The 27,367-nt window shown below is 41.2% G+C and overlaps 3 protein-coding genes across 12 annotated transcripts; 2 read left to right on the top strand and 1 right to left on the bottom strand.

Annotated features, from left to right (window-relative positions):
* The first annotated feature begins 1,050 nt into the window (after nucleotides 1–1,050).
* LOC115740627 (probable serine incorporator) lies at nucleotides 1,051–6,018 on the top strand. 6 transcript variants are annotated; one of them, XR_007198075.1, is made up of 13 exons: nucleotides 1,052–1,391; nucleotides 2,389–2,653; nucleotides 2,834–2,907; nucleotides 3,050–3,209; nucleotides 3,295–3,319; nucleotides 3,428–3,517; nucleotides 3,954–4,125; nucleotides 4,210–4,283; nucleotides 4,358–4,427; nucleotides 4,845–4,916; nucleotides 4,996–5,124; nucleotides 5,406–5,479; nucleotides 5,641–6,018. XR_007198075.1 is itself a non-coding variant. In XM_030674148.2 (13 exons), exons 2-13 carry the CDS (start codon nucleotides 2,449–2,451, stop codon nucleotides 5,688–5,690), a joined length of 1,200 nt encoding a protein of 399 aa, XP_030530008.1. In that variant the 5' UTR covers nucleotides 1,055–1,391; nucleotides 2,389–2,448; the 3' UTR covers nucleotides 5,691–6,018. The 6 variants fall into 6 exon arrangements, 4 of the variants coding, with proteins under 4 accessions (XP_048133226.1, XP_030530008.1, XP_048133225.1 ...); XM_030674148.2 differs by having other exon boundaries at nucleotides 1,055–1,391; nucleotides 4,991–5,124; XM_048277268.1 differs by lacking the exon at nucleotides 1,052–1,391 and adding an exon at nucleotides 1,786–2,113 and having other exon boundaries at nucleotides 2,387–2,653; nucleotides 4,991–5,124.
* Nucleotides 6,019–6,105: 87 nt separating this feature from the next.
* LOC115740628 (probable ADP-ribosylation factor GTPase-activating protein AGD14) lies at nucleotides 6,106–13,218 on the bottom strand. Of its 4 annotated transcripts, none has more exons than XM_048277265.1 (15): nucleotides 13,016–13,218; nucleotides 12,515–12,563; nucleotides 12,315–12,422; nucleotides 11,544–11,605; nucleotides 11,234–11,321; nucleotides 11,093–11,154; nucleotides 10,886–10,979; nucleotides 10,288–10,698; nucleotides 9,374–9,985; nucleotides 9,128–9,286; nucleotides 8,942–9,043; nucleotides 8,755–8,835; nucleotides 7,999–8,137; nucleotides 7,120–7,165; nucleotides 6,106–6,711 (listed from the first exon to the last, which is right to left on the bottom strand). In XM_048277265.1, the coding sequence occupies exons 3-15, from the start codon at nucleotides 12,411–12,413 to the stop codon at nucleotides 6,573–6,575; spliced, it is 2,094 nt and encodes a 697-aa protein (XP_048133222.1). In that variant the 5' UTR covers nucleotides 12,414–12,422; nucleotides 12,515–12,563; nucleotides 13,016–13,218; the 3' UTR covers nucleotides 6,106–6,572. The 4 variants fall into 4 exon arrangements, 3 of the variants coding, with proteins under 3 accessions (XP_048133222.1, XP_048133220.1, XP_048133221.1); XM_048277263.1 differs by lacking the exon at nucleotides 12,515–12,563 and having other exon boundaries at nucleotides 13,016–13,082; nucleotides 13,118–13,200; XM_048277264.1 differs by lacking the exon at nucleotides 12,515–12,563 and having other exon boundaries at nucleotides 13,016–13,217.
* Nucleotides 13,219–23,901: 10,683 nt separating this feature from the next.
* LOC115740697 (protein SODIUM POTASSIUM ROOT DEFECTIVE 2-like) lies at nucleotides 23,902–26,079 on the top strand. 2 transcript variants are annotated; one of them, XM_048277566.1, is made up of 5 exons: nucleotides 23,902–24,293; nucleotides 24,493–24,677; nucleotides 24,922–25,201; nucleotides 25,342–25,417; nucleotides 25,646–26,079. In XM_048277566.1, the coding sequence occupies exons 3-5, from the start codon at nucleotides 24,974–24,976 to the stop codon at nucleotides 25,777–25,779; spliced, it is 438 nt and encodes a 145-aa protein (XP_048133523.1). In that variant the 5' UTR covers nucleotides 23,902–24,293; nucleotides 24,493–24,677; nucleotides 24,922–24,973; the 3' UTR covers nucleotides 25,780–26,079. The 2 variants fall into 2 exon arrangements, with proteins under 2 accessions (XP_048133523.1, XP_048133524.1); XM_048277567.1 differs by having other exon boundaries at nucleotides 24,493–24,651.
* Nucleotides 26,080–27,367: the final 1,288 nt, after the last annotated feature.

Genomic DNA, 27,367 nt, shown 5'->3' on the forward strand with positions numbered 1-27,367 from the left:
AGAGCACGCATGACAACACTTCTACTTTAAAAATCAACTTCTAATCATAAGTTAGTTTTGCCACTTCTGCACATGACTCCACGATCGCGATGTGCGGACTTCGCTTTTCTAAGGATTGGAATCAATCGAACTAGCTCGTGCAATTTGAAAGCGGAGCGTTCCTTATCCTTTCCAATCCGGTCCTTCGAATACGTGATTTGTGGGAATCTCAACCCACGCGGCCCAGTTCTTTGATTTAGTGTCCCTCTTGCCATTCCAATTAATTCAATCTCTCTACTAAAGTTGTGTAATCAAATGGATTTCTGCTCCAAAAGTTACGTCAGCAAACGAATTTCTACTCGAGAAGAACTAAAGTATTGTCATGAGCACCCTAAGGATGTTCTTCCAAGACAGAGAGGATCAGCCTCAACGCAGTTCTTGATGGACGTCTTCTGGTGTCCTCTTTATTCCAATTGAAGAGCATGTGAAAGAGTTGTCCACGCAATGCGTGTGCTTCAACCCTTCAATGGCTTTTCGCTCAGCCAAAAGCAAAGAGCTACGTATATAAGTAGAGCTCCTCAACTTGAGTGGAAGGTTCCTTTTCTCAGGGAACTTTTTCTTCCTCTGCTTTTGAGTCATGAATCATTACTGCGGTCATCCTTGATCGATGGTTTTCGTATTTCCGGTTCCATATTTGTCGGGTCTACTCATTTTGTCAGGTCACAACCAAAACTCGTACCATAATTCGTCGAATTGCGAGAATATAGCACTGTTGAGGGTCAAACTCGATTCATTTAGATGTTTCTTGGATTTATTGGAATGATCACAGCACTGGAGCTACGGAGGAAATGAAAAGCTTGCTCATGTGCCACCCACGAGTCAACCTGAGTACTATAGATCACGATAGCCATAGACTATCGAATGTGCTTTGCTTGTAGTCCCTCTTTGCCTTATTATACAGTTTTTGAGTGACGCCAAAGCAAACAGTCGCTTTCTGATTCAGTGAAGATCGAAGTATTCTCGTGTTCATCTCGAGATCTCAGTTCACAAGAAGAATAATCCGTTTGACACTGCATGCGATCTTCTTGAGAGCCACGACCTGATGTCGAAACCAAGAATAGGAAAAATGAAAGCAAAAAGACAGAATGCGTACGGCATCAAAAAAGTAGGACGGCATGAAAAAAGTAGGGCAAATGAAAAATCCAAAAGTGTCTCTCTCTCAATCTCTCTCTCATATGTCAAACATTCAACCACGATTGAGGGGGTCTTTGGACTTGTGCTATCTTTACAAATAGCAATGGCAGAGACATGAAATGTGCCACTCTGTTCTTGTCCTGCAGAAACCGGAGGCGAGTGTGGACTTCTTCTACAGCATCTTTTGAAAGCTTCACGAAAATGTCTTAAACCATCAGGTACTGTTTGATTTCTTCGAGACCCGAAATTTTGTTCTTTTCAATCTGTTTGACATTGGATGAGAACAGATCGTCTTCGCTGCTTTGCTCAGCTACTTTCCTTTTTTCTTTTGTTCCCAGTTGGAATTCTCTGTTCTGTAATCACCGCAAATGATGTAAATGGTGACATTGCATTGTCTCTGGATTTTCTTTTCAATGGGTTCTATAGGGGGAACTGATACGAAAACATGAAATGTTGCATTGTGGATTTGGAGGTACAAGATCTTTTGCTGATTGCTGTTATACCGAACAAAAAGGAAAAGTTGGTGGATTTATTCATTAAGCAAATCCATTTGTCAAAGTTCCTGCCGTGCATTCTACGTTTCTCTTCTCCTCTCTTTTGTCCTCCCCAAATGTAGAAGTTGCTTTTGTTTTGAAGATACGTCTGCGTGTCCTTGCATTTTGGGTGCAGACACTAAAACCTCGTATGTAATATCTCATAGCCTGTCAGCCCAAGGAAAGAGGGTGCGAAAAGTTGAGATGCTCTCAGGATATTAGCGTCGAAATCACAACGGTTAAGTATCTTCTTCCTAGGCAAGGTCCAGAGGACTATGTATGTGTTGGCTAGTTTGGGTGGATAACTCAGAAAGTCGGTTCGTTCCAACAACTCGGGTTGGGAAGGAAGGTAATTAATTGTTTGTCTTTCCGGGAGTGTGGAGGATGGTTCATCTTTCTGTAGGGCAATTTATGGTTCTTTAGACAAATCTCCGCTAGCAAGGTTGATAATTCCATTAAATGTAGACTGGCCGCGCAGGGAACTGCTAAGTGCTCAGCTAGGCACAGCAGTAAGAGAGAGCTAGGTAATGAAACGATTTCACGACAATCTTTAAGCCCTTTAGAATTGGGGTGAATCAGAAAAAAACTACCTGTAGGCATGACCTTGTTGTGGACTCTTAATAGAACATTCTGTTTCTTCTGATCACCCTTGACAAACAATCCTAACGTGCTTGAACTGCAGATGCTGAGATATTAGTGGGTATGCATTGCTCTGGATGTTCATTGCGTTGGTGAAGGAGATATGGATAGCAGTGCGAGTAGAAGCAGTGGCAATGAGACCGAGAATGCCATCTTGAATTCCAAAACCGAGTCTTGCTGTGGCCAGTTCCAAAATGGCTCTAACCCTTGGATGGCCAGATATTTGTATGCTTTGATGTTTCTAGTTTGTAATATACTGGCTTGGGTTGCTCGGGATTATGGCCACGGTGCCCTCAAAGAAATGCAGAGTAAGATCTCCATGGTAGTCTTTGATTTGTAAGTTCTTTATACTTCTATGATTAGCACAAGTACATGCACCAGATGGAGCACATCCACATGAACACAGGGCTACTATTTTTCAGAACTAACAAGGTAGTTGCCCTCAAATAATTGAGGAATGGTGCTCAACGAGGCTTCGACCATTGCAGGATTAGAAGGATGCCGTGGTGCACAAGATTGTTTGGGCGCAGAAGGAGTCTTGCGGGTCAGTTTGGGATGCTTCATATCCTTTACACATGAGCACATCATTCGTTGGCTTTCATACTAGGATTGGGCCGACAGTTTCATGGCGCTCCTTCTTCCTATCTTTTATGTGTCTTCCAGCTTTGTTTGCATGGATTGCTGCCTCCTTAATCCTGCAATAGACCTTCTACTTCACAATGTTCCTTTCAACAGTCCGCACGTCAAAGTTGCAAGAGCCTAGAAATGTATGGCATTCCGGGTGGTGGTCAGTCAAGACTGTCCTCTTGATTACCTTGATTATCGTCCCTTTTCTGGTTCCTTCAGCCTTTATCCAGCTCTATGGTGATTATCTTTGCATATCTCGCCTTTAATTAAGGCTCCAACTTATGGCATTCAGGGTGGTGACACAGTTTCTCTGATTTGGCAGGAGAGGTTGCACATTTTGGTGCCGGGTATTGTTCGTCATTGGATTACTAACGATCTCTACATCATACTAGAACAATTGAGCTAAAGCCAAAAACTGTGGGAGTTTTCTCATTGATTTCTGACATGATTTTCAGGGTTTTTCTTCTCGTTCAGCTTATAAGTATAATCAGTTTCATCATGTGGCTGAACGGTTGCTGCCAGTCTGATAAAGATCCGGGGAAGTGGTAAGACTGTCCTATTCATCTCTGCATATGGGAAATTCACCCTTCTGCATCTGACCGAAAATTTCATCTGATCGAAAATTTCATCTGATCCTATTCCTGCGCACGTTGCGTCAAGTGAAATTTTTTTACCAAACATCCTAGATGACGCAAAGCTCACTTCAAGTGTGGTTCTTAGCTTTAGTAACTAGTCAAAGAACTGTTATTGCAGCCAGAGTACAAAGGCAGCAAAATTCTTTTCATAACTAGCGAACATTGGCAGCATGAGCAGAAGTGCTCAGCTTCTTGGTTTATTTGAAACTTTTATGGTAATTTCACTAATGGATGCCTATGCATTTAACTAACGTGTGCATCAAGAACATATCTGTTGTGTAATCGAAGGGCTCAACGGAGTAGTGAAGTGTCGCTGGCAATCTATTCTAAGAAACTTCTCCTGCAGCCACATCCAGGCGATATTACTTGCGGCTACTGCATATGTTGTTTGCATTGTGGGGATCGTTTTAATGTACATCTGGTATGCACCGGAGAGGTCTTGCCTACTTAACATTTTCTTCATCACTTGGACTCTGGTGCTCCTGCAACTAATGACCAGTGTCTCCCTTCACCCTAAAGTGAGTCAGTTCTTACGCTTTCCAAATCCACCAACAATAGTCATGTTGAGACAGGTAATTAGTTAATATTGGTTGTGAAAACAGGTCAACGCTGGCTTCTTGATTCCTGGTCTCATGGGACTCTATGTTGTGTTTATCTGCTGGTGTGCCCTTCGAAGGTACTATTCTCATGTCTTCGCTGCCATGCTAAATTGCCTTTGGCCAACAGCCATACTAATCTTTTGCGTTCCAGTGAACCGGCAGGAGAAAGTTGCAACAGGAAAGCTGAAGCTTCCCACAGTACTGACTGGCTCACAATCATAGTAATACAAGGATTCTTGACATTTTTCTATTTTTTGCATCTAATTACCCAACAACATCCTCAAGAAACGTCGGGGCTAAATCTATTTGATTACATGCTACCTGGAAAAGGTTCATCGCAATTGTTACGAACTCCGAAAACCTGGAGCTGGGTACCCTTCCCAGTTTATCTGGGGTCTCCTGTGCTTCTTTTTCAGCATGCTCATTACAGTCTCGATACATGATCGAGTTTTCCTACTAATTGTTTTGTCAAAAGGCCGAGTTCACTGATCATATGCACTTCAGTAGCATGATTGATTTACCCATGAATGAATCCTTTGACTCTGAAATATTGTGCATTCTACCATATTTTTAGCTTGTGTTCCCTTACAGTCTAGAGTAATGAAAGGACTATGCTTACTGCCTTCTATGTACTACAGAGCTTCATTGTAGCGATCCTCGCCATTGTCATTGCTACCTTTTCAACCGGAATCGACTCCCAATGCTTTCAGGTTTGTGCTTCAACGAGCGGAAACATCTCCGTGACTAGAACATTCAGCAAAATGACATTTTTAAGTAACTGCAGTTCAGGAAGACTCAAGTGAGAGCTGCCGGCGATGTCCCATATGGCTACGGCTTCTTCCATTTTGTTTTTGCCACAGGAGCGATGTACTTCGGAATGCTGTTTATTGGCTGGAACAGTCACTACCCAATAAAGAAGTACATGCCTTGCTGCCTCCTAGAGATTGACATTACTTTTCCTATTACAGAAACTTAAGTTTTTCTGCCCTAAAGTTTCAAATAGCTGTTTTAGTAAATACTACATGGTTTACTCCAAGGAAACACAGTTTTGATAGGCAAAAAGACATAACCAAATCAAGCATGATAGTCTTCGAAATGCTCATTTAGAGCTGAAGTTCATTTGAGTACTGAATGGGGACAGGCAATTTCAGGTACATCACACTATAGTGAATGTTTTCTCTCTGCTCATTCTTATGCAGGTGGACGATTGACGTGGGATGGACGAGCACTTGGGTCAGAATCGTCAACGAGTGGGTCGCAGTCTGCGTTTTTGGTATGTGCTCGATACAGAAAGCTCCTTCCTGTCTTGTAATCAGCTAATGTTGTACCAAGTTGGTATTGCCAGCTTAATCAGAAGCTCTTTTGTAGTCTTGATCTCGCGAAAGAAGTAGCACGAAAGAGTAGTAGTGATGGAAAGTGATTGTCCTTGTGCAGTATGGATGCTCGTAGCACCAGTCGTGTGGAAGAGCAGGCAAGCGAGCTGAACCACATGAGTAAATTGAATCCGCAGCCAGATGACTCGGTGGATAGTGTAGGAAGCATCTCTGAACGGTTCAGGCAGCGTATGGAAAGAGTTAGAAGACTTGAATCGTTCCTGCAGTTGGTTAGCCACAGACGCCTCCTGGCTTTCACATTCGCTGATGTGATAGTGAGGAAGCCAACTACTTCGGTTACTGTAGAAGCTTTCTGCTGTTTCGAATTAAGCAAGAATGGAAAGGACACATGATAAGCCGCATCACGATTCACATCTGTGATTCATTCATGATGACGTAGATTGCATTCATGGGTTCGCAATCGAAAGTTCTTTTGAATCATAACGCCGTCTCTTTCAGATTCTCAGTGCTTTCAGGTTAGGTGAGAAGTAATACGTAGGTGACAGAAGTACACTTGACAGTATGGTTACAAAACTCATCATTCAATAATATCAACATATACACAACCCACAATACATCATTACAAGCTTCGTGTCATGAACGTTATCCGACAGAACGTAGTGATGCTTACGAAAACAATCTCGTAACTAAATTGAAAAGGAAGGGATTTTACAACCGAAGCAAAGCGAGTTGGACCATCAAATACCTAACGAGAATCTACAAACAGATTTGACACCTTTGCTGCATAAAAGAAGATAAAACTTGGATCAAGGAGGCGACGTCTTGAGCCTGCGTGATTTCAGCTGAAGTTCAAGTGACTTTTTCATCCACTAATCCGTTGTGTTGACGGCTGCCCCAAAATAATGGATGCAAATGAATATCTCTCTAGCTGCCTCTCTATTAGAATAAGAAACCAAAACTTTTCACTAGACAAGACGAAGAGGAGCAGCAAGGAGATGCCCGAGTGAAGTCAGGGAGCTTTGCTCTTTGCATCTAGCCAAAAGGGTTCCCTCCGACTGGTGCCGAAGAATTCGGTGTATGGGGTGCTTGAAAACCGGCAGTTCCTAACTGATGCGTATTCAAGGGGCCATAGGAAGCCCCCTCCATGCCAAATCCCCCTACTCCTTGATACCTAACAAAAGCAAAGCAGTGAGTGGAAGCTACTCAGCCTAATAAAGGCACGCCACTAAAACACTTTTGGGAAATCTTCCCAGGTATTTTATGCTTTAGGGGAACAAAGCATCATGAAACAATATTTTGCATTTGACCAAGTGGGGTTAAACCCACCATGAACACAATAGGGGTCATACAAAATACTTGCTTCTCAAGAGACTAAACAGTGACATAAGCTTGAGCACACAAGAATAAACAGGTGCACACCATTTTCGATGCTGCAATATTGCCAGTTCTATGTGAATGGGCAAAGCATGACAGAAACCACATGCAAAGCACATGAATTATTTTGGTCCACACCCTGACTATATAGATATCTCACCAAAGTAAACCGCGTCCAATGAAAACTATAATCAGTGATATTCACCTGGAAGGAGGCACGTTACCATGCATTTGCTGTCCCATGTAGGCACCTGAAGATTCACATAAAAAATCAGCAGACAGAAATACTGGGAGAAAGGACACTAGGAGTGCCAATGTATGACGCTCATTTTAGTGCCAATATTTTTTTTTTTTGATCTTTTAAGTGCCAAATCAAAGAAAAAACAATCATTTGAATACCAATTCCAGCCAAAAATGATCACTTTAATGCCAATTCCGGCCACACAGCACACGTGGCATTTTTTATTAATTTTTTTAATATTATGTGGATTTTTTAAAAAAAGTCAATCCACATGGCGTCCACGTCGACGCCACATGTAATATCTTTCTACAAAATAAGCTAAAATATTTTTAAAAAATTTAATTTAATTTAAAAATTAACTAAATAACTAAAAAATATAAAAATAAAAAAAGGAAATTTGTCTGTTGCAGCGGTGAGGGCTTCCAAACCCTCGCCGCCGCCGCCACTGACCATTGCCGGCAATGCCCGACGACGGTGGGGGGTGGCTAGCGACCGCCGCCAACCACGGGCGCAAGGTGGGGCCTCGGCCTCGTAGATCTAGGCGAGGCTCAACCTCACCCAGTTCTGCGAGGTCCAGCTACAGCGAGGCATGTAAATGTCATGTTAGATTTCCAGCAAAACTCATCAGAATTGGCACTGAAATAATCATTTTTAAAAAAAAATTGGCACTTAAGTTACAAATATATATATATATATATATATATATATTGGCACTAAAGTGAACGCAGTACACAAATAGACACTACTAGTGTCCTTCTGCCGAAAACACAGACCATAACTCATCTTGTCTTGTCCTTTTATTGTCAGTAATTTTACACCAGTGGGGTTGCTTTCATCGCTTACTTGGAGGCAATGCTGATGCATAGGTTCCTGGAGGGGGTATCCATGATGGCGTGGGAGTACCAAGACTGGGCGCACGCATGAGGCTGGAAGAGGGTGGGACATTTGGTAAGGCACCCTGCAAGGGTGCCATGGAGGGAAACTGCATAGAAAAGGACAAGAAAAAGCAAAATGTAAAAAAATCACCTAATGCTTTGCAATATATCTCGACTAACAATTCCAAGGGGTTCAAAAAGTGTAGTCAGGCACTAATAGTGATAAACAGCTACATGTCAATCTGCTTACCCTTCATCTTCACCAGCAACATCCACAGGCAATAATGCCTCTCTTTCCTCTCTTTTCTCAAAACACGCCCCCCCCTCAACCCCAAAACCACACAAAAAATAACAATACTAATTAATAGTGGAGAGAAAACCAAATTGGCCTAAAACCCTACCTCAACCCCAAAACCACCCAAAAAATAACAATACTAATTAATAGTGGAGAGAACACCAAATTGCCCTAAAACCCTAAACCATCCAAGTTGTAATGTTTTCATGTTCATGATTCTGCATAGTGCAAGCATACTTCTATTTACAATTCAGACCCTACAATTCCATGAAAATGAATAGGAAGACAGCACAAATAAAGTTCAGAAGTAAAGATCACGAATATCAAACAGCGCACCAATACATGTTCTATTTTATGACATCAAGATTCCTTGACATTCACTTGAAACATCAGTAAAAGACTGACTCGTAAATTGGATGTTTCACAAACCATTGAAGTCTGAACTCGAGAAGGTTCACTCGTATCAAATGGGTTCAGTGATTTTGATTGCTGAGGCAAAGCTTGCATTGTCTGTAACAGCAAAGTAAATGGTGCCTTTAAGACTTTTGAAATATGTTAACACAAGAAAAAGAAATGGCATTTAAAAGCTGGGAGGCATATTCAAATATTGTGATACCATGACAGTGTTATATTGCATATATCCCATCGCATAAGGTGGACCAGTTTGCCACCCCATAACTGGTGCTGGAAAGGATGGATAAGTTGCAGTGAAAAGATCCTAAAAATAACTCAGTATTAGTTGTGAGAAATAAATCAGCAGACTCAGCAAAGTGGCATCATAAACCATCTTAGGCAGAATTACCGCAGGCAACTCTTTTCTTGAACTTGATTTTACTTCAGCAGAGACAATTTGTGAAGGCACACCAGAAGCCACCTGTTCAGGAGGTTTTGACGCATGAATTGCTTGAGACGAAACCATGCTAAAAGGTCCTTGCATTGCAGGAGGTGACGCACTCCAGGACTATGAAAATGATTATTAAGACAAACAGGTTATGTGGCGCATTTGAAAACAAACTACATTAACATTCATGCGGATAGCATAGCCAACCTGATTGCTAGATGCTCCATGAGTGTGCATTGAAGATGGTTGAGTGGTCTGCATACCAGCTGCTGAGAATAGGGTAGGTTGCTGAGGTGGAGTACTGAAAGCAGGGCCACCACTTACAGCAGAAGTTGACACCAATCCTGGGGCAATGACTGAAGCACCTCCTGCTGGCACAACTGTGGAAGCAACTGCAGTCAAGGGCAACACAGGAGTGTTACCTACAGGTGCAGTGATTGAACTACCAACCAGTGGTAACACTGCTGAGCTGCCTCCAGGTACAACAAATGCCCCCCCTAACCCAGGGCCTCCTGATTGTTGACCAGGTGCAGGAGCTGGAGTCGTCAACTGAGATATGACAGAATCCAGGGGACTTGCGTTTGGAGGCTGTGATGCAATTGTTGCAGGTGTGACATCAAAAGAGGCCCAATTATCCTGACTAGTAGAAGCCATCGGCGGAGAAATGGCTTGACTCATGGTAGGTGGATGCGGCTGTGTGGCGGCTGTAGTAGGAGGTTGAGGATCAGCATCAAAATCAATTAAGCTAACTGCTTTCTCGGGCTTAACTTCTGCTACATTCCCGTTTGTTGAACCCAAGCTACTGGAAGATGCAGTCCTCTGCAATCAGACAAGATAATGACTTTTTTCTTTTTTGCTATGAAGACGAGACAATGAAGGTATGTTAAATTTAAAAGATTATTATCGAGCATTCAAGAAAGGAAATGGAAAGAAACACGTATGGCTTCTCTAGAGGTATGCATCTGAATTGATCGTGCAATGCATCGGACAAATTAAAATTTGATTCAGTTCTGGACTCGAATTATTAGCTTTCTAGTTAATTTGCCACCTATGGATCCACCATGGTCATGGACTCAGGAACACTACAGAATTTATCTTTTAGACATAATAAGAGGCCACACCTGTGTCTGCACCAAGCCATCAGTGGCCCTGGTACCATTGGCTTTAGGAGGTTCTGCTATCCGAAGAGGCAAAACATTATCTCCCAGTATTTCCCTAACTGGTCGCACCATAGGTGGACTAGATGTATCTAGATCTTTTGGTCGTTCAGGTGATCCTCCTATCTTTGATTCTCCATCAGAAGTTCGGCGATCATCCAATTTCTTTCCATTTCCAAATCTGTCTTCTCGACGCCAATCATTGACTATATCTGGACGAGAAGGACTTCTCTTGTAATCACTATACTGTCTGCTTTCTTGATCATATGCTGGACTTCTTCCACCGGAGCTTGACCTATCACTGTATCGCCGATCATACGTCTCCTCATATGGAGGACTTCGAGAACCTCCTAGGTATGAGTCTTCTTTGTCACTCTGCACATTGTACACATTTGGACGAGGGAAGAATATCAAGTACTGTTAACAATTGATGAACAACTTCGTAGATACAAGTTTGGGTTCATTCAAACTGCTCTCATAGGAGAAACAGTTAAGAAACTTAGCTCAAGATCAAAATAGCCTAATCAATATATCTCAAGAGGTTAACTAGCATTGCACCTACCTTCACCCTTGGAGGTTTATCATAACTCCTATCACCTGAGTATCTTTTGTCCACATAAACATGCTTAATAAAATCTCGCAACCTGTCGACATTACTGGGAAAATAGAGACCCAAATCAGGAAACTGAGATTCTTAAAAACAAATCCATAGGATGCATGGCCTTCTACTTATCAGAAGAATAATATGTTTTCTGGTTGTATACCATACCTGCCATCAGGCAGAGAATTACGCTGTGGATCCCATTCCTTGAGATAGATTTCCTTCGCACGCTGGAAGGCAATTTTGCAGCGGTCATGTCAACAGCTTAGCAACATTATTGCATGTCCAGCATAAGGAATGTTTACGTACCTGATTTCCACCTCCTTGGAGGGCACTAACTTCTTGCGATGTGAATTTAGCCATTGATATAGACTTTACACGATGTGTGAACTCTCGGCTGAAGTAATTGCCAGTGGTCAGCTCAGATTAAGCAAATGAAAGTGAAATGCATGTAAGAACATATTCATCCCCTATCGGAATCATCTTTTGCTTACTCTTGCCTCAAGATGTGTCCATGGACCATATTCATGTTTGTTCTTCACAACTAGTTTGAATCTTCCAAACCAACAGCTAAATATTGACAAATGTACAACAAGGTAAAAAGGTTATCAGCTCTTACTGTATTCCACTACACGTTGTGCACACAAATGTCCAGAAACCGGTGCAAACATACTGTGGTCCCTGTTTGCAGAAATAGAATATCCATAATAAATTTTACATTGTTTGATCAGGATAAGATTTCAAACTCCAATATGCATGATCAATCCCAAATTAACATGGAGTAGCACCACATCCCTATTGTTTACATGTTTATGAAAGAATCTGCGAACAACATAGCTTCAGAAGAATAATTTTTTCATGGCATCAATGAAATACAGTTAGGCATAAAAATTATTAGCACGAAGCAAAGCACTGATATCACATTCATGTCATGGTTTAGATGCCTGCATCATTTGCAAAGATCATAAGTAATGGTGCTATTATAGTCTACTGGATTGACAGACTTGACCCTGGAATCTAAACTAACACAGGAAGAAGAAAGGTACCAACAATGGATTGGTAAATATACAATGATGAAAAAGATTTTTCAATTATTTCAAGCCAAATATGCAAGCTTCGCAGTTAACAACAAAAAAGGATAAGAGATATAACTGATCATGGCAGCTTAGTAATTCAATCCATATACTACGCATGGTAAATAATCTTCAGTGTGCTTGTTTACTTCATGACGTTGCAGCTGACTCAGTTCAAGTCAGAGATTTAAAAAACAATTTAATAAGAGTAAGATAACCTCTGTTTAAGTCTTAACACAGAGATCATGAATTAAATTATGAGCTTAGACAATTGCGGCATAAAGCTGGAACGCAAAAGCAAGCAATGCGCTGCATACCAGGCTATTGCAATTAATACATCTTCTATTCTCAGGGAGCTTGAGAAGGCCACGTATAATTCGCTCATTTTTCTCGTCTTCCTTGATCCGGTTTGCCATTGCTAGAAGCTACAGGCACCCAAATCCAAGAATCAACCGGTTAAAAAGGGCAAGAATACAAGTCAATCCACTAGAAGACGCAGTAATTCATTCCGGCAAACCAATTGTTCAACTAAGTGGGCTTCCCACACGAATCCAAATCAGCCAATCCTGCGGACCAACAATTTGGATAGCATTCTAACGGGAAAAAGAAACTATTTTGACCAAGTAAAACGACGTTTCAAGACGATAGAACAACTAGCAGGGGAACAGAAATGCTAGTCGCTAGAGTCTTTTCCGCTCATTTGAAGCAAATAACACATCCAAACGCACAACCCGGGATCTCTAACCCCACCACTCCCCTGCAAACCATTCACCAAACGGGCGCAAACGAAGACCAAAGAATTCTCCACACAGCCAGCACGAGATCAAAATAGTCGAGAAAATCCAGTCAAAATCCAGTCCGGGGAACGACGGATCTGAGAAATCGAGACTCGTTCGAGCGCCGACGAGAACAGAGGATTAGAACTCGCACCGGCTTCGATCCCGAGAAGAATCAGAAACCGCGACGAACCCACCAAAACTCGAGCGCAGAGAGAGAGAGTTAGTCAGTTGGTGCGTACTTGCGCAGCCTTTGCAGCAGACAGTATCGATCACGCCCGAGCGACGGAGAGAGAACACGGGGAAGGATCCAATCCAACTGTGTATGCGAACTTCCTCGGAGGATTTGCACAGAAATCGCGACAGGGTTTGGTAACTCCAGCTCAGAGCTCTCCACCAAAGTCTCTCCTTTTTTCTCTTCCTCAAAATGTACAGAGGGAGAGTACGAAAAAGGCTTTTCCATTTATCTTTAGAGAGGGTTATGTTACGGTGTTATCGCACACAGCGTGGTCTGCTGTCCTAACATGGATGGTGCCCTCCACTTTTGACGGCCTCTTGTCTGGTCCGGTTTTACTTTCTGTGTTTTTGCTTTTATATTAATAATTTTTTTTATTTTCACTTTTCCTGTTTTTCAATTTTTTATTCTTTTTCCTTGGATGGGCGTAATTATGACGGTCGCATATGGCGGCTCATTAATTATTCCTAGCTTGTGGCAATAATTGAGTTTGCCACGCGACGATTTTTATTTTAATTATTTTCTGCCTAATTAAATTTTTTAGCAAAAATTATAACTTGGCATCGGAAGAATTTTAGCAGCACTTTGACATCACCTCCGCTTACAAGGAAAAGTATAAAAAAAAGTCATAAACCTATTGCATTAGTACCAATTCAGTTCTAAACTTTTTTTTTGTGTCAGTTCAGTCTTAAACATTTTATATTAATGTCAATTGAGTCATAAATCTTTTCTTGGTGTCAATTTAATCTTAAACATTTTGCATTTGTATCAATTTAGTCCTAAACCTTTTACATTTGTGCTAATTCAATTCATTGGTCTAGGACTCAATTAGCAACAATGTAAGATGTCTAGGACTAGATTGGCACCAAAAAAAGGTTTAGGATTGAATTGACACCAATACAATAAATTTATGACTTTTTTGACACTTCTCCCTCGATTACAAACTAGCTCGTCCCGCAATTTCGTGGAAATGTCAAAATGCCAAGATTGTAAATTATTTGGGGGAGGGATTTTACTGTGGGAAAATAAGGACATGATAACAAAAAAAATTGCGGATTAGAGAAATAGAGTCAGAGAAGATTATTTTTTCCATCTTTATTAAGGGGAAGCGTTGATTGATCGTGAAATGCAGAAAGTCAATTTCGGCTTTGGAGAAAAAGAGAGAATGGTAAAAAAAAAAATAGAGCATGCTTTTATGAAAAAATCACACTTTGAATTTTCAATTGACTATGCAACCCACGTTTCTAGATAAAAGAAATGGGTTGATTTTTATTTTTATTTTTTTGGTTCAAAGAATTTGGTGATTTGAGTTGTTTACTATAACCGCACGTGCTACTTCTTCACATGATTTGGGAAGAACGAATTTTAGAAGGTGCAAACTCATGAGCATTCTAGAAGATTCTTACGGACGGTATGGAAATTGTACGCCCAAAATATTGTTGTGCTTAATGAAATAGATGGTAGTCTTGCATGAAATAGGGGTAGACGGTAGTTGGAGAGGATAGATTTGCGCCATCTAATCGAAGACACTCGACAATAGAAATTAATAGGCCTCGTGTATAAATGGGATAGCTCTCCCCTTACTTATAATCATTCATCGCTTGCAATAGAAACATATTCTCTTCTAAAACTTTTTCTCAAACTCTTTCTTTCTCTACGAGGGCATATCTCCTTCGGATTCATCCACCTCCTTGTGTTGGATGCGCATAGGTCCGCTGCACTGCAACTTATTCCCTAATCTTATCGTGACTTCATTTATCCAGCTATCGCCCCTAACAAAGAAAGCCGAAATCAGAAATGACTTCTTGTTGCTTCTTTTACCCATATATCACCTTACAAACAAACAGAAATTACATCTTTCTTAAAGACATAATTTTAATCGAAATTATATATCATCTCGAGCACAGACGAGATTATGTAGCCTTTGTAACATACAAAATCGATGACGCCCAAACGAAAAAGAGAGAGAACACGAGAGTGATCCCACAGCGACGCGAGTGTGTATGCGAACTTCGCTCGAGAATTTGCAAATGGATATGGCAATAGGATTGGATAACTACCGCTTTGAGCTCAGTCAAAAGTCTATTTTATTCTATCCTTCCAGATGGAGAGAGAAAGAGAATAGGAAAATGCTTTCGTATTTACTTTTAGAGAGGGGGTGATGTTAAGGTGTTATCGAGCACATCTTGCTACGGTATCATAACGTGCGTGTAACCCTCTCTTTTGACGGGCTCTCATTTGGTCTGGTCTATTTTCTTGTTTTTTTTTCATTTTTCGCTTTTATTCATTTAATTTTTTTATTTTTCATTTTATATTTATTTTAAATTTTATTTTCCTTAGATGGGTGCGATTATGATGATCGCAATAGGCGACTAGAAATCATAATTTGGCGTCCATAGAGTTTTAGCGGCGCTTTGACTCCGCTTCCAAACTATCATGTCATGTAATTTTGCCGAAATGTTGAAATGGAAAAAGATTGCAAATTGAGGTTATTTTCAAATGTGGTACTTTGAATTTTCAATTGATTATTCAAGGGCAGAACGGGTGGGATTAGTTGGAATTTATTTTTTTTTTTTGGTGGAAGAATTTGGTGATTTGAGTTGCTGAATATAACGTGCGGTGCAATTAATTCACAAGATCAGGAAAAAAAAAATGAATTTTAGTGGGCCCCAAGGACTTCGTTCCCTTGTATTCCTATTTCGCCTCGAGTTGCCCTGATTTGACCACGTGTCTAACGGAGGACCGCACGATCTAAGTTTGGCTCGGTAGAAATTGATCCGGCCTTTATCTTCGATAGGATTTAAAATGACAATTGAACTCCATTAATTTCTCTAAAAATGAATAATTTAAAAACTATTAAAAAAAATCATCGCTTATATCGCAAGACATAATTAGTAATTTAACTATTACAACTTGTATCTAAATATTTTCGTAGACACAATCAAATCAATTTATATATCGCGAATAAAATGAAGCCTTGGTTATAAAGTTTGGCTCAGTCTTATGAAGCCAAAGCTCCCTAGTAATTGCATGGCATAACCTGATCCATCTTTTGTTTGTTTTATTTTTTTTTGGGTCAGCTTGATCCATCTAATGGGTACATCTATTTCATATTTCTCTTGGTTTAAAAGAAAATCCAACCCTTGATTTTTCTCTCTTCCTAACATATTTATAATCCTTTTTAATCTCGACGCACGTTCAAACTTTGAATGTAAGCTGTACTCCAATTAAACTCATAAATTTTTGGGAAAAATTCAAAAAAGGGCATGAAGTCCTCTTGATTTTTCAAATAAGGGCCCAAAGTGAATTATGTTTCAAATAATGGTCTGAAGTAATATAGTACGTTTCAATTGAGGGCCCGAAGTGATTATAATGTTTCAAAAAAGGGTCTGGCTTGAAGGGTATTTTCGTTATTTCACATTTTAATTTTTTATTTTTTTTTTCTTTTTCTTGATTGTAAAAAAAAAAAAAAAAAAAGTATGCACAAAGGGAGGTGCCCCTCCCCTTTGTGGCCGCCCGGCGACCCGGCTGCCCCGCCGCCGAGGCGAGGCCTCTGGCCCTCTCCCGGATCTGGGTGAGGCCGGCGGTCCCCGCCCGGATCCGGGGGTCGCCGGCCGTCGCCGGGGCCCGGGCGGGTCGCCGACCCCGATCCGGGCGGGGACCGCCGGCCTCACCCAGATCCGGGAGAGGGCCGGAGGCCCTCGCCTCGACCGGCGGGGCCGCGGGGTCGCCCGGCGACCCCGCCGGCCTCGCCGCGCCTGCCGACCCCCCACCGGCGGTGGTGGCGGCGGCCACGGGCGGGGAGGGCGACCCTCCCTTGTGAACGTAAACTTCTTCCTATCTCTTTCTTTTTTTTTTTTTTTGTGGAAACAGATAACAAAAATTATAATAAAAAAGAAAAAATTAAATAAGTAAAAAGACTAAAATACCCTTGAATCAGGCCCTTTTTTGAGATTTTAAGGTCATTTCAAACCCTTGTTTGAAACAGTATTCACTTGAGGCCCCTATTTGAGAAACTATGAGGACTTCGGGCCCTTTTTTGAATCGTTGTTCACTTGGAGCCCTTATTTGAAAAAACATGAGGACTTCGGGCCCTTTTTTGAATTTTTCCCTAAATTTTTTATCTACCGTGTTAAAATAGTTGAATACTAAAGTCGCTTTTTTCGTCTAATTAGTTGACTTTTCGAACGGTTGGTAATGGCCTTACGAAAATTTTACATGATATCGGAACAAGAGGTGTTGAGTTCAAGTATTCTTCAATCCTCTATTTGCCTTCCTTATTGAGTATTGCCAAGATTTGAATTTAAGCCAAAAATCCACCCTACTTATGAGGGAGTGTTAAAAATATGTAAGCATCAATCAATTCATTTATCTAACGACTTAAATTTTTAGTAACGGTTTCATAAAATGTCACAATCAAAGTAGGATCGAACCACGTCTGCAGTCTCGAGCTTGTTAAATATCCACAGGATCGGAGCTCAAACTCTCATATTTAAACTCAACCAAGCATCGACTATGGAGTTTTCCATGTTACGACCTTATGCACATGCATAGGAATAAAGAAACATGTAGCCATCAAGACATGCTATCGATGCTAGTCATTGTCCTAACTTTTGTTTGTTAGGCACCTAACCATAATGGCTATTACCCGGTCACAAACCTCCCATTAGCTTCACTGCACAAGAGAACACTAGTGTTGATAGGGTCACGTAGCTTTCACCATAAATGGTTCTCTATCTTTTCCTTAAGGGAGAATTATTAAAATAGTTCCAAAGCTATTACAATTGCGCTAATTCATTCTTAAATATTTTTTTGATTGAGTCATAAATTTTTTATATTTGTGCCAATTCAATCAATTAGATCAATTTTGACCTTAAAATCGCTAACATAAGTGACGGCCGTCCTACGTGTCGCTACGTGAACTTTTTAATAATATTTTGATATTTTTTTTTGAATTCTTTATTTTCTTATATAATTATTTTTTATTTTTATTTTTTTCCTTCTGCTATTCTCTTCTTCTTCTAGCCAGTTACTAGACCTCGACGATCATCTAGAATCAAGGGTCGGACAGGTCGACCTTGCCGGCCTCGAGCGAAGCTTGCCCCTGCCGACCACTCGACAATGTGCCTCGTCGAGGTCCAATGACTGGTTGGAGGAAAAAAAAAAAGAAAAAGAAGGAAAGGAAAAAGAAGAAAAAAAGAAAAAAATTGCAAAAAATATTAAAGTACTATTAAAAATTGTACACGTCGGGTCGGTTGTGTTACATAGGACGGACGACATCAATGTCGGTAATTTGGGGCAAAAATTGGCGGGATGGATAGAGTTGACACAAATATAAAAGATTTATGAGTGAATTGAAAAAAAAAAATTGTGACTGAACTGACATAATTACTACAGATTTATGATTTTTGTGACAATTTTCCCTTTTCATTAATAGTTAAACTACGGGTTTCTACGAGATTCGGTCCCCTGGCTACTTCTTTTTGTTAAATACAGTCCTCCATCTTCGACGGCTTGCGCAGTCGGGTTCTTTGTCGTCGACAGATAATAAATGCGATTAAATTTTTCGAAGTGGTGAAATTAGGGCATGCGCTCCCCGCGGTTTATTTTATCCTGCTCCGTTCTCGAACACGTTGAAATATTGCACTGAACCTTTTTGGGGAAGCAGTGTTAAGATGTACAGTGTTGTGTACTGTTTTCTGGCAATTAGTTCTCTACCCACTAGGCCTTTGGCGCATTTGGCTGCACCTCTGTTGAGTTTGGGGATCGCAAGAACGGTTGCCTAGAAAAATGAAGGGAAGACCGACCTAAGTCCTCAAATTGCTTCGTCCGAGCTCTGGACATGTATCTTGTCTTCTCCGTCTTCTTCCTCAAATTCTTCTCTCCTCCAGCAAATCCTCTTCGAGGCACTGAACCAAGAGCTTCGCCCGCTGCTCTTCCCCATGACTCAAGAAGGTGGCGCTGCATCAACCAGACGATAGCTCAGCTGAAGCCAAGACATGCATTCGAAGGCAAGAACCTTCTATCTATACGAGCTTTGGCCTGGCTCAGCACGTAGCTGGAGTCGTTGAACGCGACAGGGAACGGAAAGGGACAGAACTGCGATGAGACTGATGCGGTTGCCATCAAAGGAAGTGGGCGTTTCTGGTCCGTTCACGTGGGGAGCAGGCGCTGGCCAATATCATGTTAAACGTCCATATATGTGCCGCTGTGGGAGTGCGGTTGCACATATGATGTCGAAAAAGAAATGGGTGCTCTTGAGCAATCTCGAAAATGGTGAAAGCTACCCACATGAGGGAGAGTCCTCTCCTCTCCTTTACCGCTTACATGTTCCTGTAAAATGTAAACTCAAGTTAGTTATTCAATCATTCACCCTGGACTTGCATTCTTTATGTTTTAACCAGTCGTGCTACATAGGACGATTGATGTCCACGTCAACAATTTTCGACTTAAATTATTTTTGATTAGCTCAATTAGAAAAATGTGAAAAACAATTAAGGTAAAATAATTATAATTGAATAATTTATGATATATCAATGCAATAGATTTATGACCCTTTTTTTTACTTTTCTCGGCAAAGCACTCTTGGATAATAATATCCCTATTATATTCAGACATCTCTTAAGTACACTACTAGATATTACAAATTTCAAACCATTACCCGACAAAAAAATGCTAATGCAGCCATAGGGTTTTTGACACTCAAACGTGTCCCGCTTCCCAAACTCACAACTCGTAAAAGTCGAATTTGGACTAATCCGACACCCTGTTATACCCTACTCGTTTCCATTCTTGAACATAACGTTCAGACCATCCTAAATCAGAATCGGGAAAATCCCAAATGAATAGATCCGGCCTTTTTCTGCATCCTACTTTGGCAAAGAAATTCGAGCGCGCCCATCGATCTCTTCGGAAAACTGACCAATTTTATGTTGGAGGAGCTTGACCCATCCAGCGTGAAAAAAAAAAACAAATTGGAGCTGTCCAGAGAAGGAAAAAAAGAAGAAGTAAATTTTCATTGTCTAACTCGGTTTGCATTTAGATGGAGTTCTCGATACGTGTTTATTACTAAAAATTTCGATTAGTATGTTTTTTGAGTATGCGACCTATAACCTCATTTTGATGATTTCTGTTATAACTTAAACTTGTTCTATTTTGAAGTTGCATGTAATTTATCTTAATTTGATGATGTGCTCTTTGAAAAAAAGGAAAAAAAAAAAAAAAAGGCGGTTTGCATTCCATTTGTATCTTGAAGTCGAAATGCAGTTCGCCGTGGGACCGACCAATTTGGGATATACGATCGCGTCATCATATGCAGCTTCGTACACAGGTGGAACGGACCCACGATATAATGCCGCGAGAGGACACGACACCGCATCAATTTGTACACGCGGCTTCTGTTTCTGCGGTTCTGTACAACCTGTACGTACGACGGCCAGTCTCATCATCCCGCGCCCATTATGCAACGCATCTTTGTGCTGCAATCGGTAAGTATTGCCATGCCTTATTTGTGCTGCAATTGATGGAATTTTTTAGCCTTCTCCTTCATTGGCCTACCCTCTCGGTCACCGGCGAAAATGAACTGGACTAACAATGCCACGGCCATATTTCCGCACCATGACTCGGTCTATCACGAGAATGATCCCGGCGATGCGGAAGGCCATGAACCAAAATGGCAGCCGCCCGCGATCCCAAGCCCGGTCCGGCCGGCATAACGTGCATGCTAACATGTCATTCTTATAACGAGACTATTCGGGCTTGAAGGATCGCTTTACTGGAATTCACGTCGATTAATTTCACAGAAGAAGGGAGTTCGAAAGTAAGACCTTTTGCTCGTGCACCGATTTACGACTCCCATCTCATCGCACCGGGATGTGAATGCAACATATTGCTGCGAATTGGGAGAAGGAAAAGACTTTGCAAATCGGGGTTAAGTGGTCGAACGGAATAGGATTTTTCAGCTCAGAAGTAACGCCTAGCTCGCCTTAGACCCCGATGGAGAGAAGTAGAGATTTTGCTAACCCCGTACAACTAAAAGGCCCAAGACTTCTTGACCGCGCCACCAACCTTTGTCTTAGGTGCTCCTGAAAATGGGGATGGACCTTTGGATCGATGAAGATGGAGCAAATTGCCATTGGCAGGTATCATATCCTTGCTCGAACACCAAAGAGAAACTAACGTTGTATGAATATGAATCTTGCATAAGTTGCCGTTCGCGTCGAAAGGAACGGAGAATACGTGGAAGTCCTGTAGTTCGTGAAATCGAGAGAGCTCAGAACCAAAACCCATTGGCCAAAGGCCTTGGGCTTATTGAGTCACAAGATCTCAATCGTTTTTACCCGTGAAACGACCCATTAATGTTCGACGGGGCATGCCGAAGATAATTTTATTTCCAGAATTGTCGACGTTTCTACGGGTGTGGCAATGACTCGACCGTCACATCGAAGAGTTATCTTGTGCATCATGCATGCCAATTAATTTTCATCCAATAGTGACGTGTGCAAAGATCTCTCTATATCATATAAGTAAATGACCAATTAATTTATCACTCTATGTCATAATGTAAATTCAGAGTAGGATTTCTATCTCAAATTTTTACTGAATTGCAACAAAGCCCATATTCATGATATAAAATTTTTTTTGCACTGAAATTCTTAAGATAATTATCGTATGATCCCATAAATCTCTCGAACACGAAATCCGAATGTTAATTTTGGATTTGGATCTTCATCGACTTCACTAACTTCCTCCCTATAACTTTGTGACTTTTTTCACTCTCATGTGATGCGCTCTTTTTTCCGGTACTTAACATTAAAGTATTCAAGTATCAAATCACGCTTTCATTTACCGATTCGATTAATTGATTCGAGTTATTGAACTTAGTATATATTTTGTTTATCTAACGTCATTACCCGTTCAATGACGTCATCCGTGGAATTTACCAATCAAATTAATTACTATTATTTTCACCCTGCGAGGGAGTGCAAATTACATAGAACTGCGAGCTGTTGGACCCAAACCCTACATGGGTGTCTCTCTTTAGCTGTCTTTCGTGTTACCGTCCAGTTTTCGACGACAGGAAACACGGACTAATGCCTTTCACGAGGGATTTTATTTACAACTTAAACAGATGAAGAGAAGAAAATTAGATTATTCATTTCTTTTTTCCCTCCGGACTATCAAGATAACTCACAATATTAACAATTCGCAATACAAAATTCTCTCGTTCATCTTCCACACAGACAGAAGCCATGGAAGCTACTTCTGCATTCCGAAAAGAAAGATCAATGCCAAGGCAAATCAGAACATTCCGGATCATCTGATATATAGCCGGAAACCTACCTAAGCACCTTGCTACAGATGCTCTTACCGAAACAAATAAGTAGAGTAGCGGACACGAGGGACTTTACTGTAAGTTAACCCCCTCAGAAAGTTGAGTCGTCAACGCTGATCGGCTCCCCTCACTCTTATACCGAACAAATAAAAAGTGAAAATAAAATCTTACTGTGTTTTCAGTGGCATGCGCTTGGTCTCTCTATCGATCCTCAACTTCCACCGTTCACGAACATAACGAGGAGAGATTGGTCTCGCCACTTCGAATGGAATGTTCGCATCTTCGAAAGAGATTAATTATGCACGCGACGTAGCACGGGCTTGAGCGCTCTCTTGCATTTACCGTTTGAGGGCTAGGACCAGGCTCGAAATCCAATAGAGCCCATCTTTATTCACTTACTTTCCACACGTGGAAGTTTGGTTAGGCATTTTCTTTTTCCCGTCTAACGTAATGCAAAAGCCCCAGCTTGTTATAGAGCTTCTTTTTTCACCTCAAAAGCCACCAACCTAGTCCTTGAATGACTATAGTATATGTCACAAATAATTTGTCACAGCTCTAAAAATTCAAGGCCACTTGATTAATCCTTTTGAAATCAACTTCGGGGTCTTTTTCATTTAGGACTTTGCTGTCATAACAGTCTTTGGTTAATTGTGAGAATAATTATGAGCCACATATTCTTAAAAGTGCAAACCACACAATAATATTTTTTTTTGGTGCATCACTAAAAAAAAAAATGACATTTTAGAGACGAATTTTGCCACGAAAAAAAATTTGTCGCTAATTCGGCATCGCAAAATTTAGAGATGAAAATTTGAATTTTCGTCGCTAAATTTACCGACGAAAAGAGATTTTGTAGCTAAGTTTATCGCTAAATTTAGTGAGTGAATCAGATTTTCGTCGCTAAATTTTTGTGATGAAAGAAATTTCATCGCTAAATTTAGCGACGAAATGTGTTTTCGTCACTAAAATTTAGCGACGAATTTGGATTTTTTAGCGACGAATTTTTTAGTCGCTATTTTCATCACAAATTACGACGAATGTTTTTTTCGTTGCTAGTTTAGTCGCAAATTATCGACGAAAATAATTCGTCGCTAATTTTCCATGGCTAAATCCTTATTTTTTTTGTAGTAGTCGCTCAAAACAGACTTTGGCATAATAATTACCCAAAAACCATTGTATCATCAATTTCCTCTCATTCATCAAATAAACCTCTTTGACGAAAAGGAAGCATCATGGGGGACTCATTGCGCGCCGGAGCGAGGTCACGTGCCCGGCACGTGCTTGGCTCGACTTCATTCTCCCGCACTAGATTCCGAAGCTGTTCATGTCTGTCCCTCCGCTCACCATACCGCCACATGCGCCGACCCGTACTCTCTCTGGTGGCGTCGACGTAGACGCAACTCACTGATGAACAATCATCTTTAATAATTCATCAATCATGCCACCATTCGAAGCTGTGCAGTGAGCTCACGAGTTCCAATAATGCAAATCCCTCGTGAGCCCTCCATGACAATTTAATTTTCCATGGGAGCAAGGACAAGAGTCCTTTAGGTTTCTGCAGATGAATAATCTAATTCCGACCATTCATATGTAAGATTGAGACACTGCTAGTGACGCCCCCTTTGGCACACATCGTGTGCTCCACTAACCCAAAAACCAGAAATGTCCAAAACCAGATTCATAAACTAAAATGTTCGTGGAGCTTCCCTCTATCTTTTAATGCGCCCAAGAAACCCTCCTCCGCTCCCATTTCCTCGAAGAGATTGATCTTGAATTGGCGTTTTCCTGATCAAAAAAGAAAAATAGGATCGCGAGACCGAGGCGTAACCAGATTGAACCGGCAGGTCAGATCCGGTCCACTAATGTAGTGCCTCGCACATCTTTTCTATAAGTGGACATTCACGGGGTTAATCAACTGACAGCTTATCAGTGGCTTGGACAGTGACGGTTTGTGAAGCGGCATGCTCATGCTTGATGATACTCCATGATCGACAGCCATTTATTTCTCATGCAAAATCGTTCAATTTCCAATGGCTGCGTTCGCGATGCATGCTCGATTTGTCCAATCCACACATACATCATGTCATGCCGCCACATGACATGTCTCGAAAAGGCACCCGCCCATGAAAAAATTTCCTCCATTTGTTGAGCTTCATCTTCGTCGAGCTTATTAAAAGAACAAGGGTGGTTTCTGAATTCTTAACTCTGCTTCGCGGCGGCAGTAGTGGTTGTAGCAGTTCGTGACAGGACGAAATCTAGCTCCACACTTAATCATTGATAGGTTGCAGTGCCATGTTTTTCTTCTGAGTTAGGTATCTGAGCTGTTCTTATACGTATTTTTTTCTTCCCTCTGTCCCGGCTGATCTACATAGGTAACCGAGCCGATTTGTTTTTGATACTTCTCTCGACTTTCATTGGATTTTGCAAACTTCTGCTCAGCTTTTCGTTTGGCCTTCCCAAGAGCAAACTTTGACCTTCAGCTCCACTATACGGCTCTTCTGTCGTTCTGCCTTGACACCACCTAACGCAAATTTAATGTCACTCCATAGATCTGTTCTTTTCAATTGTTGAAACAGACCCATCAATCGAGCTTCCAGGTTTGTGTTCTGGGTATTTGTCTTTTCGGGGGAGATGGGGAAGATGGTGAGTTTTGGCAAGATTTTGGAGTGTTTCAGCCTCTCTTCACCCGGTGGGTCATGCTCTTGTTTCTGCATGAGCTCCACGGATGATCAATTGGAAGTCCATGGCCAGGACATTGAGAGCAAGCCGCTGATCACAAGCGACAACAAGCAGATGACGAGGCTCAAGGACTTGATTGGTGGGACTCATCAGACTCTGGCGTTTCAGCTGAAGCCCAAGGTCAGTTCTTTCTTTCAGATTTCATTTGTTTAATGAATATTGCAAGTAGGTGAGCTCCTCTTCGAGTTTTGCAACAAGGGTTTAGCTCAGGTTCTGAGTCTGGGTTTCTGAAGACTTTCTAAGAGTGAAACACTTCGTAGGTGGTGACTTTGAGGGTGGCCATCCATTGCCATGGGTGTGCAAGAAGAGTGGAGAAGCATATCTCAAAGATGGATGGTAATGATGCTTACTACTTTTTCCTAATTTCTTCCTCATTTCAGAGCTTCAAGCTCTCTCTGTCCCTCTCTCTCTACATGAACAAAACTGCAAATGAGTTACCAATATCCACAAACTTTGAGGTTTCTTCATTCTGCTCCCCCTGAGAAAAAGAGAGAAAAATCCTTTTGATGAACCACGAATTGGTATGGTTTTCACTTTCAGTATTTAATTGGCAAAAAATGACAGGAGTGACCTCTTACAAAATAGACCTAGACAGCAAGATGGTGGTGGTGATTGGAGATATAATCCCTTTCGAAGTTCTTGAAAGTGTCTCCAAGGTCAAGTATGCAGAGTTATGGAGTGCCGAAACTGAAAGCTAACAGCAGAAAATGATGGAAAAAAAATCAAGCGCTCCAATAGATTCACCCATTCGCGGCTGAGATCTTCAGAGAGCTTTAGCTCCACAACAAAGAAAAAAGAGATCTTTACAAGCGATCATGGACGAATATTACAGTTGGAATGAGCACAAACAGGTATCGGAGGAATGTGGCAGCAGAGCAAGTAGGGCGCTCCCTCGGTAATCCAAGCTGCTCCAATCTTTTCATGTGGCTTTATGTTCTTGTGTTCGGTATTGTACTGATGTAAATAAACAATGATCGGCAAGATTGATTGCTCTATCACACAGACTTGAAATCATATGTATTATGAAAATTGGAATCACCCTTGATAAGGTGATGGCTCAACTCTTGCGGGTGCTCTTCTGGTGTTCGGGGATGAGGAGGATCCACTCCAAGGGAGGAGTCTCATCGGCAAGCAAACGGTCCGGACTCTCCCGATGCCAGCCCTCAAGGCTATCGAGTTCGCGCACGGTCCCAAATCCAAATCCTCATCAGTCACTCATCTGCCTTGTCCGTCCTACCATTTTGAACTATCAATCACAAAAACAGAGTCCGATACAGATGCCGTCTTCGAAAAGTTTCACTTTCGCATGTCGAGAAATCTTAAAAGTCGGTCTACTGCTTGGTGAGAGAAAACAAGCGTCCTCGTGCGAGGAGCATTGGATGTTTCGTATTAATGGGAGCTCTTGTGTAGACAACGATTTGATAACGAGTCCATCCTATTGCACCGAATGAGGTGCAGAGTAACTCGTAAAAAGACTACCAAACTTCATACTATAAAATTTATCGGGGAAAAGTACACTAGAAATATTATAACTTTTGTACGGTGTTCACTTGAGTGTCATAACTTTCAAAACGTTCACTTAAGTGCCATAATTTTCAAAAATCGTTCACTTGAGTACCATGTTGATGTGGATGCTGGAAAGGCGACGTGGCACACCGAAAAGCCGATGTGGCTCTCCGGAAAGATGACGCTGCACGCTCGGAAAGCCGACGTGGCACACCGGAAAAGTTGTTGTAGCACTCAAGTGAACAATTTTGTTCCGATATGGCACTCAAGTGAACAATTTTTAAAAGTTATGACACTTAAGTGAATATTTTGAAAGTTATGTCACTCAAGTGAACGCCGTACACAAGTTATGGCATTTATGATGTACTTATCCCAATTTATCGTACTTAAAAAATCCGTTTGTTTTGCAATTTTTTTTTACTTTTCCTCATTTTAGGCTCAATGAAAAACATTTCCTGCCCAACAGAAAGCGTATTTTTAAATTTAGAAAATTAATTTCTCTTTCGAAAATTGAAAATCATTTTTAATAATATGACTAGACATTGACGCTTGGGCCAAAGACTTTGCATTCTGGGCGCAAGAACCACATCGGCCGTCCTAGGGTTCTTTGACGTCCCACGTCTAGAGGCCTAGACCGAGCCCGAGTCCATCAAGGCATGACAGTGCATGCCTATTTAGGAAACTAAAATCAGGTTTTCTTTTCCAAATGATAAATAGTAATTTTTAAATTTTAGCTAAACATCGAAAAATATTATTATTTTCTTGAAAAATGATTTTTCG

The sequence above is a fragment of the Rhodamnia argentea genome, chromosome 4 (genome assembly GCF_020921035.1).
Source record: "Rhodamnia argentea isolate NSW1041297 chromosome 4, ASM2092103v1, whole genome shotgun sequence".
NCBI lineage: Eukaryota > Viridiplantae > Streptophyta > Magnoliopsida > Myrtales > Myrtaceae > Rhodamnia > Rhodamnia argentea.